At 51.6% G+C, this 14,531-nt stretch overlaps 1 protein-coding gene across 5 annotated transcripts; it reads left to right on the top strand.

Annotated features, from left to right (window-relative positions):
• Nucleotides 1-1,721: 1,721 nt before the first annotated feature.
• GLI1 (GLI family zinc finger 1) lies at nt 1,722-14,531 on the top strand. Of its 5 annotated transcripts, none has more exons than XM_069080073.1 (12): nt 1,722-1,802; nt 5,972-6,119; nt 6,579-6,671; nt 6,997-7,192; nt 7,449-7,593; nt 8,006-8,095; nt 8,485-8,622; nt 9,002-9,151; nt 9,586-9,750; nt 11,025-11,255; nt 12,140-12,428; nt 12,647-14,531. In XM_069080073.1, the coding sequence occupies exons 2-12, from the start codon at nt 6,020-6,022 to the stop codon at nt 14,347-14,349; spliced, it is 3,300 nt and encodes a 1,099-aa protein (XP_068936174.1). In that variant the 5' UTR covers nt 1,722-1,802; nt 5,972-6,019; the 3' UTR covers nt 14,350-14,531. The 5 variants fall into 5 exon arrangements, with proteins under 5 accessions (XP_068936174.1, XP_068936182.1, XP_068936192.1 ...); XM_069080081.1 differs by lacking the exon at nt 1,722-1,802 and adding an exon at nt 3,541-3,853; XM_069080091.1 differs by lacking the exon at nt 1,722-1,802 and adding an exon at nt 3,869-4,210.

Here is a 14,531-nt window from a genome sequence, read left to right on the forward strand (position 1 = left end):
TGGGGGGGGGCGGTGTCCTTCCCCTCACACAGCTCCAGCCCCTGCTTCCAAGTACAGAGAGAGGGCTGGGCAACAAAACCAACAAGGTAGGGTCCTTGGGGGTCCAAGGCACTTCAGCCCACCCACCATAGTTACAAGTCCATCCTCCCCCTGGGTCCCAAACTGTGGGATGCAGCCAGGAAACACATTCAGTGCCCCTGCTTTGCTGCTCAGTTCTTATCTTTTCCTGTGGCTGAATTCCGAACTCCTGGGTTCCTTCTCCTCCCGCAGGTGGCAGCCGCTCCTGGCTTCTGCCCAGGTCCCGATGCAGGCAGCTCACCATTCCTGCTCTCAGCTCAGCGAAGTCCGCATGTAGGCAATTCTTCTCTCCTGGTCCATGGCTCCACAGAGTCACAGCTACCACAACTGGGAAACAAACAATTATCCCAGCCCCCATACTTTCCTTTTACTCGGCAGATCCTGTTCGTGAGGCCATTTTGTAGCAACAAGCACCCCAAGCGTCCTCAGGGTTTGCCGCCACCACAGGTTCTTGGATCTGCTTTGTTAAAGGAAAGCAACTCAAAATGGGTTAACAAACTTACTTTAATCAGTCAGACATATTCGTTTACCTTGTTCAGGAGAAAAAGGTCAGCACCCCAAACTTCAAAATATACAGACAATTATCAAGACATTAACAGATCTAGTAGACAGCTTTCCAAACTGTCCAACCATTACATCCATACCCAGTCAACATCTGGGTTTCCACATCTGGGTTTTTCAAAGCCGGGGGACTCTCAACAACGGCTTCCCAGAATTCAGATCAAATCACAGAACACTTCTCAAAGTGAGTCCCAAAACAAAGCTACACATCAGGGCTTATATAGCCTTCTCCTGGCTCAGAGAATGTAACAACCTTATTGACTCACTGGCCAATCAAGAAGTATCTACTGAAAAACAAGCCTCCCACCCCAGGCTTCAGGTGCACTTTAGCCTAGGGGCAGGGAAGATCTTTAAAATTTACATTCGCATTACAGTCTCCCATCCCCAAGATCCCACAGCCTCTGTCTGCTTTTCTTCTTCTATAGTTTTTAACACACCCCAGTCCTTGCCTTGCTTTTCTGCTACCCGGGTTCCCGGGGTCCTTTACCCCATCCGGCTCCTGCTTGGGCAGGTGAGAGTAGAAGCCACACAAAAGGGTAGAGAACTGAGTTCTAGTTTTGCTAGAGACCCTCCTGCTCACGCCCCCACAAATTCTCTCCACTTCGGACTTTTTAGTCTTTCTTCGTCTAACTCTCAACTTCTAGGTTTTTCTGTCTCTGTCACTGACAGACGATCCCGGATATCCAGGCCGGGATTTTCCGCTAGCCGAGGGCAGCGTGCTCAGTCCGAGAGCTATAGTTGAGGGTTAGGAGATAGTGTACCTCCTAAAGGGGGGCGGATTCTAGGAGTCCAGGGGTACAATAAGCTTGACATCCCCCTCTATCCTTCCTGTAGCCCCCAAGCCTAGTTCACCAGAGCTGCACGAGGGAGGGTAATGGGAGGGGAGGGGAGCTGTGAGGGGGACAGCGCGCCAACAGAGCTAGAAGGAAAAAAAGTTTTTGCAAAAAGGAAAAAAAAAAGTTTGCGCGTCTTGCGGGTGGTCCAGGCTCCCGGCCCGGCAGGCGGGGCGGGGGGGCCGGGTTGGGGGGGCGGGGGCGGCACTGAGGCTGCGCCGCTGTGGCCCTGCCCGTCCCCCCTCCACCCCCCCCAGCTCCCCACTGCACACCCCCCAGCCCTGACTCCAGCCCTGGACTGCGCATCCCGCGTCCCGAGCCCCGATGGAGGTGAGAAGGGGGCCAGGTCAGGGACCACCTGGGAGCCATGAGGGAGGGGGTTGAGGAGGGGGGCACTGGTTTAAGAGGGATTCTCCGACACTCTCACCTCAAACCACCCACGCCGTGATAGAAATCTCGGGAACAGGGCAAAGTGTGGGGGGAGCTGTCTGGTGTGGAGAGATGAGAAAGTTTGTAGCTCTTCTGTCTTCGGCTTCTGTCCCTTTCTGCTTCAGTCATCCCTCTGTCTCTTTGTCTGTGCTGTCCGCAAATATCAGGGATATTTCATATCATTCATTTGATAGGGATGGACGGATCTTAGGTGAAAGGTCTAGAGGTGGAAAGGAGTCTTAGGTGTCTTGTTATCCTGAATCCGACGACAGTGTCTTGGTTCCTCGTAACCCCAGAACTGCAGGGTTTGGGGATATGTGAAAAGAGGGGGAGTGTTGTCTGAGTTTGAACCCCAGTCTGTGAATGAGACATGAATTTCTGTTTGGTTTGGGGTGGAGGTAACGTCTCCTGGACTGGGCAGGTAGGACAGTGGGGTTGTCCCTTTAGTGCCTAATGTATGGTTTAGGCCCCAGACCTCTGGTGACCTTGTCCCCTCGTTATTCCCAAAGGAATTCCTGGGTTCCAAAGTGTGTGGAGGTAGGGAGGGGTCGGGGGTGGGGAGAGAGGATCTCCGGGGAGACTTTCCCTCTACCCTCTGACCTCAGGACCACCAGGGCGCTGAAGATAAACCGGGGAGACCCCTGTGGGGCTGGGCTTGGACCCATTCCTCATCCCTTCCGTCCAGTTCCCCGCCCAAAGAGGGCCTGGGGACTATAAAGCCCCCTCCTTCTGCCCAGACCACCCTGCCTGCCCTGCAGCCTCTTTCAGGTCCCATGACCCCGAAACAATCTTTCAGCACGCAGCTGGCTCCTTGGTCCGGATTAAGGAAGGGGGGACAGAGGGCCCCGTAGGGGACTGGAAGGAAGAGGAACTAGGGTTTTGGGGGGCGGGAGGACTGGGGTCTCTACGATGGAACGTGGATCATAGGTCCCAGGGTCAGTACTCTAGCTGAAGGACGGGGCCCGGGGCAATTTTGCCGTGTGGGTGGGGAGAGGCGGTGGGTGGTTTTCTCTAAGAGGTGGGACTCGGCGCCCCCCACCAACACTACCTTACCGTCCGGCATCCCCGCCAGGATGCCAATCCCCGCCCCTTACGTCACTTGGGGGTTCCCGGGGGGAGGGGGAGGGCTTAACCCTTAGGACACCAAACTGGGATACGGAGGAGCTTGGGATTCCCTGCTCCCCCACATTTGACCCCACTCCTCCAGCTTTCTTTCCATCTTCCTTTCCTAGAACTCTAGGAGTTCCCTGTTCCATCTCTTTTCTGAGTGAGCTCCCCATATCACCCCAGCTGGCGAGATTTCTCACTTGCCACAGGACCCCCGGCTTCTATATTTAGACACCCCCACTGCAACCAGGGACTCGCCGCCTGGTTTCTGGCGGAGGAGCCGTGAGGAGGGTGGAATGCGCCCCGCCCCTCAACGCCCTCCCTTTCCTCCTTCCCAACCCCCTCCCAGCCTGCTTGGCTGAGATCTCTGGGAGGGAGGGGGGCAGGAGGGAGCGGAGCCGTCTGCTGCCAGAGTCGGGCGGCCTCAACTTGGGTGGGCCGAGGAGGGACTGAAGCCCTGGGAAGGCGGGTCCGGAGGAGGGGGCGGTGCTTACTCCCAAGGGTTGAGGGAAGGGGGTGGGAAATTAGGGACATCAAGGGAGTGGGAATCCGAAGTTCAGGAACCAATAAGTGCCTCGACCGTTCTTCGTCCAGGCAAACTTTGCTGAAGTTAAAAAAGTTGGGGAACTCTTCCCTACACCCATGTGAAGAGGGATATCCCAAGGGTGAAGGGAGAGGTACCCTCCATCCCCACATGGCTTCCAGGTCCCAGGCAGAGGGCACTGAAAGAGGAATGACAACAGAATGGATGGGATGCAGTTTTGGCAGGGAGGGCTGCTGTCTACAGTCTGGAGGGATGGGGTGCCGGGGGAGGGAGGAGCTGTGAAACTGCTTCCTTCAACCGGGTGAGTCACAGGGGGAGGAGTCAGGAAAAGAGCCCCTTACCCCACCCCATCCAGCTGCCAGCCAGCTGTGCCCACCACCCACCTCGACTGAATGCCAGGGTCAAGTGGGGGATCTTGCAAGCAGAATTGGGGCTGGCAAGGGAGGGGTCATGGTTCGTAATGGATAGGGGGGGTTAGGGGTTGAGTTATGGGGTTCGTGCTCCCCGCCTCATCTTCCCCCTCCCCTCAGCCTAAATCCCCACATCCCGGGATCACCCACCGCGACGCCTCTAGCTCCCCTTCCCACCCTACCACACCCCACCCTCATTCCCCGGGAGTCTGAGAAACGTGGAGTGGATTTCAAACTGAACCGAATCTGTGAGTGGAGTAGGCGAGGGAAATTTGTTCTCAATATTTCTCTGTCTCCGTCTCTGTCTCTTTCTTCCTCCCCTCATTCCTTCCTCTCCCTGTCCCGGTTCTGTCTTTCCCCATCTCTGTCTCTATCTCTCCGCATGTCTCTGTCTCCCTCCTCCCTTTCTCTCTCTTGGACTCTGTCTCTCTGTCTCTCCCTCTTCTGGCCCTTCTCTTTTATCTCTGTCTCTCTTACCCCTTCTCCTCCTCTCCCTCTTTACCCCAAGAAGAGGGGTTGGGGGGAGGGGGGACGGTAATAAATGGGATCTTCTCCATTTCTCCCAGGCAGTCAGCTCACTACCTAAGCAAAAACTGCTGTGGCTCCTCCCCTTCTTCCTTCACCACTGCCTCGGGGCTGTCTGACTCTCCTGAGATTGTCTTCTCCGTCCCCCTCCCTCCCGCCGCCCCAGGGCCAGGCGGTAGGGAAGCAGCTTCGGCTCCCACTGTGGACCCACAGTCTGCTCTTCGGGACTGTTGCGAAGGCTCCCTCTGCCGAACACTAGTGCTACTGCATCCTGCTCAGGGGAGAATTTAGGAGATAGTGAGGCAGAGAAATCTCTATTAAATCGGGGGTTTCGTACCCTCCTATTTACCCTATCGCTGCTGGTGTCTGAGAAAGCAGGCTAGCGCGTGAGGAAGGAGTTAAGTGCCTTCTTCATGCCTTGCTAAGAACAATCGTGTGTGTGTGTGTGTGTGTGTGTGTGTGTACACGCACACAATAAGCGCATTTACATAGCATCATAAACTTTGTTTCATTTCATTTGAAACTCACAACAGCCACGTGATGTGGGTGCTATTATTTTCACGTTTTCAAGTGAGGAAACTGAGGCTAAGAGATTTGCCTAAGGGCACAGAGCAAGTAAGTGGATTTGAATTCGAGTCTTCCTGGATGAGAATCTGGACTCCGTCCACTCCACCACCCGGAAGTCCTTCATCTAATCACCTTGTGAAAGTGAATGGGACTATGGTAACTGACTTTCACACGTGCTTATGCATGATTCTCTTCATTCCTGCCTTCTGCCTTTCCTAGTGAGAAGCAATGCGGGACTGGTGAAGAGAATCTGAGAATCTAGATTTTTTTTTTTTTTGGAGGGGGAAGGCAGGGCAATGGGGGTTAAGTGACTTGCCCAAGGTCACACAGCTAGTAAGTGTTAAGTGTCTGAGGCCGAATTTGAACTCAGGTCCTCCTGACTCCAGGGTTGGTGCTCTATTCTTTGTACCACCTAGATGCCCAGGGACCTAGATTTTAATCCTGTCTCTGACACTTCCTGTGTGTCTTTGGGCAAGTCTCCTAATTGTGCCTCGATTTTCTTAACAGTAAAATAGGTCAGGGGGCAGCTAGGTGGAGCAGTGAATAGAGCACCGGCCCTGGAGTCAGAAGGACCTGAGTTCAAATCCCCTCAGACACTTGACACACTAGCCATGTGATCTCGGGCAAATCACTTAATCCCAATTGCCCTGCTTTCCCCCCTCCAAAAAGAAAAAATAAACCAGTAAACTAGGTCTAATAATACCTACCACATAGAGTTTTTAGTGTCAAATGAAATAATTTAGCAAAGTGTATGTAACTATCAGTTATCTTTTTCCCATACATTCTTGGTTTTTATTTTATCCTGATTTTTACAGGCAAAGATTCTCTTTTTGCAAAGTGGTCACACTGTGTGGTTTGCCCAGAGCTCTTTACTTACTAGGGATGTCTGGTTACCCTTCCTTCTTTATGTCTTGCAGGTCTCCCTCCCCTCAGCTTTCTTTCACCTGCGCTTCACCTGAGACACCATGTTCAACTCCATTACTCCTTCTGCCATCAGTAGCTATGGAGAGTCTTGCTGTCTGCCATCCCTCCCTAGCCAGGGTGCCCAGGGCATGGGCACTGAAGGTCAGTGCAAACCACTTTAGATCTATAGCAGTTTGGAAAACATACCCAATCCAGACCCAGAGATCTGGGTCGAAGTCGCTGCCACCCCAGGCCTCTATTTTCCTATCTGTAAGGGTACTCAGTAGGCTGGCTTTGGCCTTGAGCTTAAATTTTGGTTGTAGAGACCCTAGCTCTGTCCCCTGGGCTACCGTCTTTACTTCTCTTAATTCGGTCTTTTCAGCTATCAAATAGGAATGATATTTACCCTAACTGCCTCACAAGGTTATTGTGATGACAAAATAAGACATTGTGAAAGCTTGTTGAAAACTGCTGCATATGTTCAAATATATTATTCAATATGTGTAAGATGTTATATGGTATTAAGGGAGGTTTTTAGCCTGGAGGGATGAAGATTTTTGGGTGGAAAGAAGTATGGGCTGGTTTTCCACCTCTATCCTCTCACCTGGCACTCTTCTCCAGGATTGACTGGTCTTTCCTTCTGCCATCAAACCAACTTCATGTCCAATCCCCACAGCTATGGGCCAAGTCGAGAGATCACCAGCAGTACTGAGGGTGAGGCCCTAGGCATCTTCTTCCCTCAAGGATAAACTCACCCATGCTAGTGTCAGGAGAGAACAAGAGGGTTAAAGTCCTGATCTGATGAGGGTGGATCAGTAGGGGTCAGAGATGGGTCCAGGAAATCACAAATGGGATGTTTGGGTTAAAGATGGAATCAGGAAGCTAAAAGTGGGGGGCCGGAGGGTCAGAGTAGGATCAGTGGGTGATTTTTCTACATAGTTGAGACCCTTGGGTTGGGGACAGGGGAAGATACCCCAAACTCCACCTCACCCCACTCTGCTATACCCATCCCCCCCTCGATGTCCCTCCCCTGCCCCAGCCCCGATCTTTCCCCCAACCCGGAATGCAGTCAAGCTGACCAAGAAGAGGGCACTGTCCATCTCACCACTGTCAGACGCCAGCCTGGACCTGCAGACCGTCATTCGAACTTCACCCAGCTCCCTTGTTGCTTTCATCAACTCAAGCTGTGCCCCCCCAGGGGGGTCATATGGGCACCTCTCCATCGGCACCATCAGGTGCAGGCAGCTCTGGGGCAAGGGGCCCCTCAAAATATTCACTAAGATTCCCACCAAAAATTGCCAAACCCTCCCTCCCCATGATCCTGATTCTAACCATTCCAAAGGCATTCTGCAACTCCCTCAACACTTCCACAAATACCCTTCCAACTTTCCTATCCTTCCCTAAGACTCCCAGAAATCCCTCCAAACAGCCCCTCAGAACTCCCTAGTGATGTCCTGAGATCTTAACCCTAACCCCCTCCCCCTTCCACAGCCCATCTCTGGGATTCCCACCCCCGATGAATCACCAAAAAAGGGCTACTCCATCCTTCATGGCCCCACCCTGTGGCCCTCATGACCCCACCCAGGGCAGGCTGAGGCCACCTCTCCAATCCCGGGGGCCCCTCCAGAACTATCAGGTAAGAGCCTTCACCGTATTCCTCAATCTGCTCCAACTCACCTCCCTCACCCTACACACCTCCTTCAGAAGAACACAGTGAGAAGGTGAAAAGAAAGAAAGAGAATGGAAAATGGTTTTAGTCCAGAAAGAGAGAAGAGAAGTGCGGAGTCTTTAAGTTACTATTCTTTGGGGAGTGAATGAGGCACCCCTAGTTGTGTCTATGAATACTTACTCTACCTCAGCCTCTGCTCCTACCATCACCGCTCCCAGGGATCCTGGGAAGAAGTAAATGAGAGAAGGATGACCACATGGATAAACTCAAGTTGGTTATTGAGTATTTGGGGGGAGGGGTCAACAAGCTCTGGGAGACAGAGAGGAGGCTCTCCCCATGGATGGGTCTCATTCTCGCTATTCTTTCCTCAACTGGGAAGCTGAAATCTGAACTGAACATGCTGGTCAGCAAACGTACCGAGGAGCCATCTGAAGGCAATGTGTCTAGTCCCAACTCTACTGGCACACAGGTAAAGGGGGAGGAGAAATGGTGTGTTGCTGGAATGAGACTACATCTCCTTCACCCCTGTAACCTTTACTCTGCTTCTGGGGCAATGAGGTTGATGGTATCATAGGAAGAATCCTGGACTTGGAATCAGAAGACCAGCTCCTAGTTGTGTCCCTGGTTGTGTGACCTTGGACAAATCACATCTTTCTGGTCCTCCCATTCCTTCATTTGTCAAATGAAGGTTTGGGACTAGATAACTATGAAGGTGCCTTCCACATCAAAGTTCCGTAATTCTATGATTCTCCTATACTTTATTGTTCCGAAATTTAAGGGGAAGAGGGTGGAGGGAAGGGCTCAGGACTCAACCAAGAGGGCTTAGGAGTGGTACAGCCTTTGCCTCCCTTGCCCTAGGATGCTCTCTTGGGATTGTTGGATGGGAGGGAAGAACTGGAAAAAGAAGAAAAACCAGAGCCTGAATGTGTCTATGAGACTGATTGCCGTTGGAATGGCTGCAACCTTGAATTTGAATCACAGGAGCAGCTGGTGCATGTGAGTAGTGATTTGGGGAGACAAGAGTGTTCAGGTGGTTTGAGCCTTTGGAGGCTCATGGGAGATGGATTGGGGCAAATGGTAGAGGTGTCAGGGGTCGGTTATTTTTGGTCCAGGACAGAGGTTTAAGGGTGGGGTAAGGGATAAGGAGGGCAGACAAGACAAGCAAGACCTGAATATTGATGTGACTATAAGGGAGTGGAAATCTGAGAAGTATAGTATGATTTCCCTCCGGTTGGACTTCTCACATCCCACCCTTCACCATGAGAAGGGGGACTGGTGCCTCTGAGGGGAAGGGGGTTCTGGGAGAGGGGAGGAAGGGAGGAAGTTCCTATTCTTCCTACTTCTCCCTTGAAACTCATCTTGCCTCTATACCCAGCACATCAATAGTGAGCACATTCATGGGGAGAGAAAGGAATTTGTCTGTCACTGGGGAGGATGTTCCCGAGAGCAGAGGCCATTTAAGGCGCAGTATATGCTGGTGGTTCACATGAGAAGACATACGGGGGAAAAACCCCATAAATGCACGGTGAGATACCACTGCTGCCCATACCCAGGGAGTAAACCACAATTCAGCTTATAGCCCTTATCCAAGGCTCTCCAGCCCCACACATGGAGACAAAATGAAAGAACAGGATGAAAACCCTGACCCCCTTCAACAATGCCATCCACAAGACCACCAGATATCTCCCAGACCTCCCACTCTGAAAGACTTGAGTGAGAGCACTCTCTTGTCTATTCAAATGTCTATTCAAAATTCCCCTAAGCCCCATATTCCCTCCCTAACTCTTGCCATCACACTTTCCCAACTTTGGGGACTCCCTCAAATCCCCCTCTCTCATTTTAAGAAATGCTTCCTGATCCATGTTCCACTTGGAGGACTTCCTTTTGGGTCCCTAGTTTAAGAGTCTCTCCGTCCCCCCCCAGTTTGAGAATACCCTCTGACTCTTTATGTCCCCTCAGTTTGAGGGGTGCCGGAAGTCCTATTCAAGACTTGAGAACTTGAAGACCCACCTTCGTTCACACACGGGTGAGAAGCCATACATGTGTGAGCATGAAGGCTGCAGTAAGGCCTTCAGCAATGCCAGTGACCGGGCCAAACACCAGAATCGGACCCATTCTAGTGAGGTGAGATCCTGCTAACTCCCAACCCAAGAAAAACTCTTCCAACACAAATACATTTAACTTAGAGAATTTTCTTATTTAGGTCACTCTCTGGGGCTATGGTACACCCCCATCCCAATCCTGGGGCATCTCTTCACCCCCAAGTCAGAGAACCCCTTCCTCATGACATACACAGTCACACCCAACACAGAGAGACCCTACCAATCCTTCTCCCAAGCAAACATACTGGGGAAAAGCACTATATACATCAGTAGTCCTCCCCATGCAGGAATATGGCCCACAATGATAATTGCTGCCATTACCCCCTTGCAGGCCACAAATAGCTAAACACACAAACAAGACCGTCCCCAGAGACCCTAGGAGACTTTAATGCTCCTCCTTTGTTTTCCCAGCTTCTCTAGATATTGTAGCTTCACACTGGTCAGAGATGTCCATCCCCATCTTGGCAGCAAAGGCTATTGTGCCACCCCAACCACCATTCCCTGTAACACAGTGACTTGGAGCAGTAGTCAGAATGGGGCAGGCCCAGAAATCAAACTCTATACTTTTTCTGTTACCTTCCACCTCCCACATGACTCTTCTGTGTTTTGTGTCCCCTTACCTCAACACCCATATTTCCTTATGTCCCCTCTTTGCTCTGACCAAACTATGTCATCCTGTGATTTTTCTGGGCAGCTATGTGGCTCAGTGGATAGAGCATCAGGCCTGGAGTCAGAAAGATTCATCTTCCAGAGTTCAAATGTGGCCTTAGACACTTCCTAGCTGTGTGACCCTGGGCAAGTCACTTCACCCTGTTTGCCTCAGTTTCCTCATCTGGAAAATGAACTGGAGAAGGAAATGGCAAACCACTCCAATATCTTTGCCAAGAAACCCCCAAATGGGGTCACAAAGAATAGTACATGACTGAAATGATTAAACAACAACAAATGATTTTCTTGCCCTCCTAATCTCTGTCTTCCCCTTGTCTCTCCTAAAATTCACGTCACTTCTGTTAGACTCTCCTTCCCCCTTTTACTCCTATAAACTCATTGTCTTCTCCATGACCATCCACTTCTTGTGTCTTATGATCTCTCGTGCTGACCTGTGTATTTCTTTGGTATTTTCCTATGCCTGTGTGTTCCCCGGCTTGATTCCTGACATGAACCGAATTCCTCCAGGTTTTCTTCACCTCCCTATGTGTTTTCACCTCTTCCTCCACCAACATTCCTCTTATTATTATGTCATATTTTTACTCCACTCTCAACTTGATTCTTGTTCTTTATTCTTCAACCCATCAGAAGCCATATGTTTGTAAACTACCTGGCTGCACCAAACGTTACACAGATCCCAGCTCCCTCCGAAAACACGTCAAGACAGTGCATGGTCCAGATGCCCACGTGACCAAGAGGCACCGAGGAGATGGTCCCCCACCCCGGGTGCTGGCCCTTCCAAGCTTAGACCTCAAAAGGGAGAGAGAAGGGGGCCCCATCCGGGATGAGGGCAAATTGACAGTGCCTGATGCTGCCCTGGTGAGCCAACTTAGCTCTTCCTCTGTTCCTTAACCAGGATCTGCTGGGACAGGAATCATTACTGGCATCCCTTTCCTTCCATACTCTCCCACCCAACCACATGCATGCATGAGTATTACCCAATTTGTCTGCTATATATAGTCCCCATTCCATCCATATACAACCCCCAATATTAAGAAGTGAAAATGTCCAAGTGAGAAATGAGATTGACATTTCTTCTCCAAATCCAAAGATCCACCATTTTTGGTTTAGGTGTAAGTCATTTGGGACATTGAGGTGGTGGGATGGATAAAGTTCCAGACCTGGAGTCAGGAAGACCTGAGTTAAATGTGGCCTCAAACACTAGTGTTGTGACCCTGGGCAAGTCACTTGACCTCATTTGCCTCAGTTTCCTCATCTGTAAAATGAACTGGAGAAGGAAATGACAAACTACCCCAGTAGCTTTGTCAAGAAAACCCCAAATGGGGTCATGAAAAGTCTAACACAACTGAACAATAGCAGCCAGTAGGAACATTTCTGGAGGTTTTTCTTCCTCCCCTCATGATGGAATGTCAGCCCTTTGTCTTCTCCCTTGTTCCACCCCTCCTAGAGATAGGAATGGATTTTAGAGTTTAGAGATTTTTTTCTTCAGAGCCTGCCTCCCTTTCAGACTCAACCCCAGCAGCTAAGAGTTCTGATTGTGTGAGATCCTCTCCAGCACTTTCCCCACTCCTTCCAGCTACCCCAGTGTTCTAGGTCTTCCCCCACCCCATCCTCAAGATTCCTAGATGCTGAAGTGGACACAGGGCTTCCTGTGTCTTTCTTAGATGAGGGGACCGGTTTGTATAGATAAGGGGAGGGAGAGGGAGCAGACAGTGACCCTCTGCCTCTTGTGTTCCCTTCAGAAGCCACAGCCAAGCCCAGGAGCACAGTCGTCTTGTAGCAGTGATCATTCCCCCCTAGGTAGTGTGACCAACACAGATAGTGGTGTGGATATGGCTGGCACTCTGGGGGGCAGCACTGAAGACCTGTATAGCCTGGATGAAGGCCCAGGGGCCAGTGGGGCAGGGGGGGTGGGCGGTTCAGAACCTGGACCTCCCAGCCTATCGACCCTTCGACGGCTGGAGAATCTGAGGTTGGATCAGCTCCGATCAGCATCTCGTGGCCTTAAACTGCCCAGCCTGACTGGCACTGGTGAGACCCCTGGTGTGAGGGAGGACATTTGGATGGGAGAGAGGTCCTTTCTGATTCTTAGGGAGGAGATTATTTGGGGGTGGACCAAGGTGGGTTTTCCAAGAATTCAGAACAAGGTTTCTGGCTAGGATTAGCAAGGGTAGCCTTTGGGGATGATGAGCAAAGGGAGATATAGGATATCCCTTTATTGTCTCCATCTTTTTTCTCCTCCACCCTAGGCCCTGCCATGTCTGGTCGCCTGGGGCCCCCATGCTCTACTGACTACAGAGGCAGTAACTCCAGCAGCATCAACACTGCCTACACTGCCAGCTGCCGCTCCTCCCCTTTTCTTCCGGCATCACCCCCAGAGCATGCTGTCCCCCGCCGAGGCGTTCCTCCTCCTCAGCACTACCTGCTCCATGCTCGATATGGCACAGCCAGAGGGGGCAGTGCATCGCTGTCCTCAACGCCCACTTTGGAGAGGGTAGGGGGCCCCCCAGGTCCCTCATGGAGGATTGGTGCTGAGTATCCTGGTTATGGGCCCGGTGCAGGGATTACTCGGAGAGCCAGTGACCCTGCTAGATCTGCTGGGCCACCCCCTCTGGCCAGAGTGCAGCGGTTCAAGAGCTTGGGCTGTGTCCACACCCTAGCCTCTGGGGCTGGAGTGGGACATAACTTTGAACCTCACCAATCCTCCTCAGTCTACTCCCCTAGACCTCCTAGCATCACTGAGAATGTTGTCATGGAAACTCTAGGGATGAGTGAGGAACCAGAGAATGGAGATCCTCTGATGAACAGTGGCTTAGATCACTATGTGGACTTCTCCCCAGCTGACCCCCTAGGTTATGGGACACTTGAGGGGATGACATCTGAGTCTTATGGACCCAGGGGTCTGGGCCCCCCTGATGATTATGGTTCTAGCTCTTGCCCTCAGTCCATGCCATATTCCAACCCTCCCCCAGGAACATGGAGTGAGTTCACCTCCCCGACAAGGCTCTACCCAGCCCCCAAGGCCACAGTAAGTAGCAGAGGGGAGTATAATCAATGCCCTCAGCTTGGACCTTTTGGACAAGTTCATGTCAAGCCAGAGCAGGAGTGCCTGATGGATACTGTTCCCCCGGGGTTGGCACCTTGTCTCAATGTTCACCCTGCTCGCAGTCCCTCACTCCCACATTCCTCATTCCCTCAGCTTCCACTCTCAAACTACACCCAGTCGTCCTCCTATGCCCAAGCACCCCCGAATAATTCTTCGGAGTCCCAGGCTGGCCCTGATTTTGTGACCTCCCCCAGCTCCACAGGGCAACTCAAGACTCAGCTTGTCTGTAGCTATGTGCAATCTCCACAGGCACTTCTGTGGGAGGGTGGAAGGAGAGAAGACTCCTCAGACCAGGACCTTCCTTACTGGAGCCCCAAATTCCTCGGGAGGCCCCAAGTTAGTTCAGATCATGCCAAGAATTCAGTGACCATGAACACTTCTGCTTTGACTCCCACCTTGCTCCCTCACAAATCAGGAGCATATCCTCCCCTCCCACCGTGCCAAGGGAATTTGGGGGGGGCAGGGGAGAGAAGTCCCCAGAAGGCAGCACCGCCTCGATTTCTGCCTCCTCTGCCCACTTGTTATGGGTCCCTGAAGGCAGGGAGCAGCAACCCTAGCTGTGGTCACCCAGAGGTAGGGGGATTAGATGGGGGCCCCACTTTATGCCCTCCCCCAGAAGGACAACTGTGCAACCCTTTGGACTCTCTTGACTTGGATAACACACAACTGGACTTTGTGGCTATTCTGGATGAGACTGAGAGTCTAAACCGCTTATCTCCCCATCCTGAAGGTAGTGCCCCCCACCCTCTACCTTCCTCTGTGCTCCCCAATATGACTGTGGGTAACATGAGTGTCTTATTGGGATCCTTGCCTGGAGAGACCCAGTTCCTCAATTCTACTGCCTAAGAGGCCTCAATTTGTAAAAGGGTGTTATAGAGAACCTGGAGGCTACATTCCTTTTCTATTAGATCTCAGCACAGGGAACTGGGCTGGAAGACTGTACAAAGTTTGTATATATTTTAGGGAGAATTCTCCTTGAATTTAATAATGATACAATTTCCTGACAATAAAGAAACTGCTTTAAGAAG

The sequence above is a fragment of the Petaurus breviceps genome, unplaced genomic scaffold (assembly GCF_028583685.1).
Source record: "Petaurus breviceps papuanus isolate PSGF00001 unplaced genomic scaffold, PetGlider_PUasm1.0 154, whole genome shotgun sequence".
Classification (NCBI taxonomy): domain Eukaryota; kingdom Metazoa; phylum Chordata; class Mammalia; order Diprotodontia; family Petauridae; genus Petaurus; species Petaurus breviceps.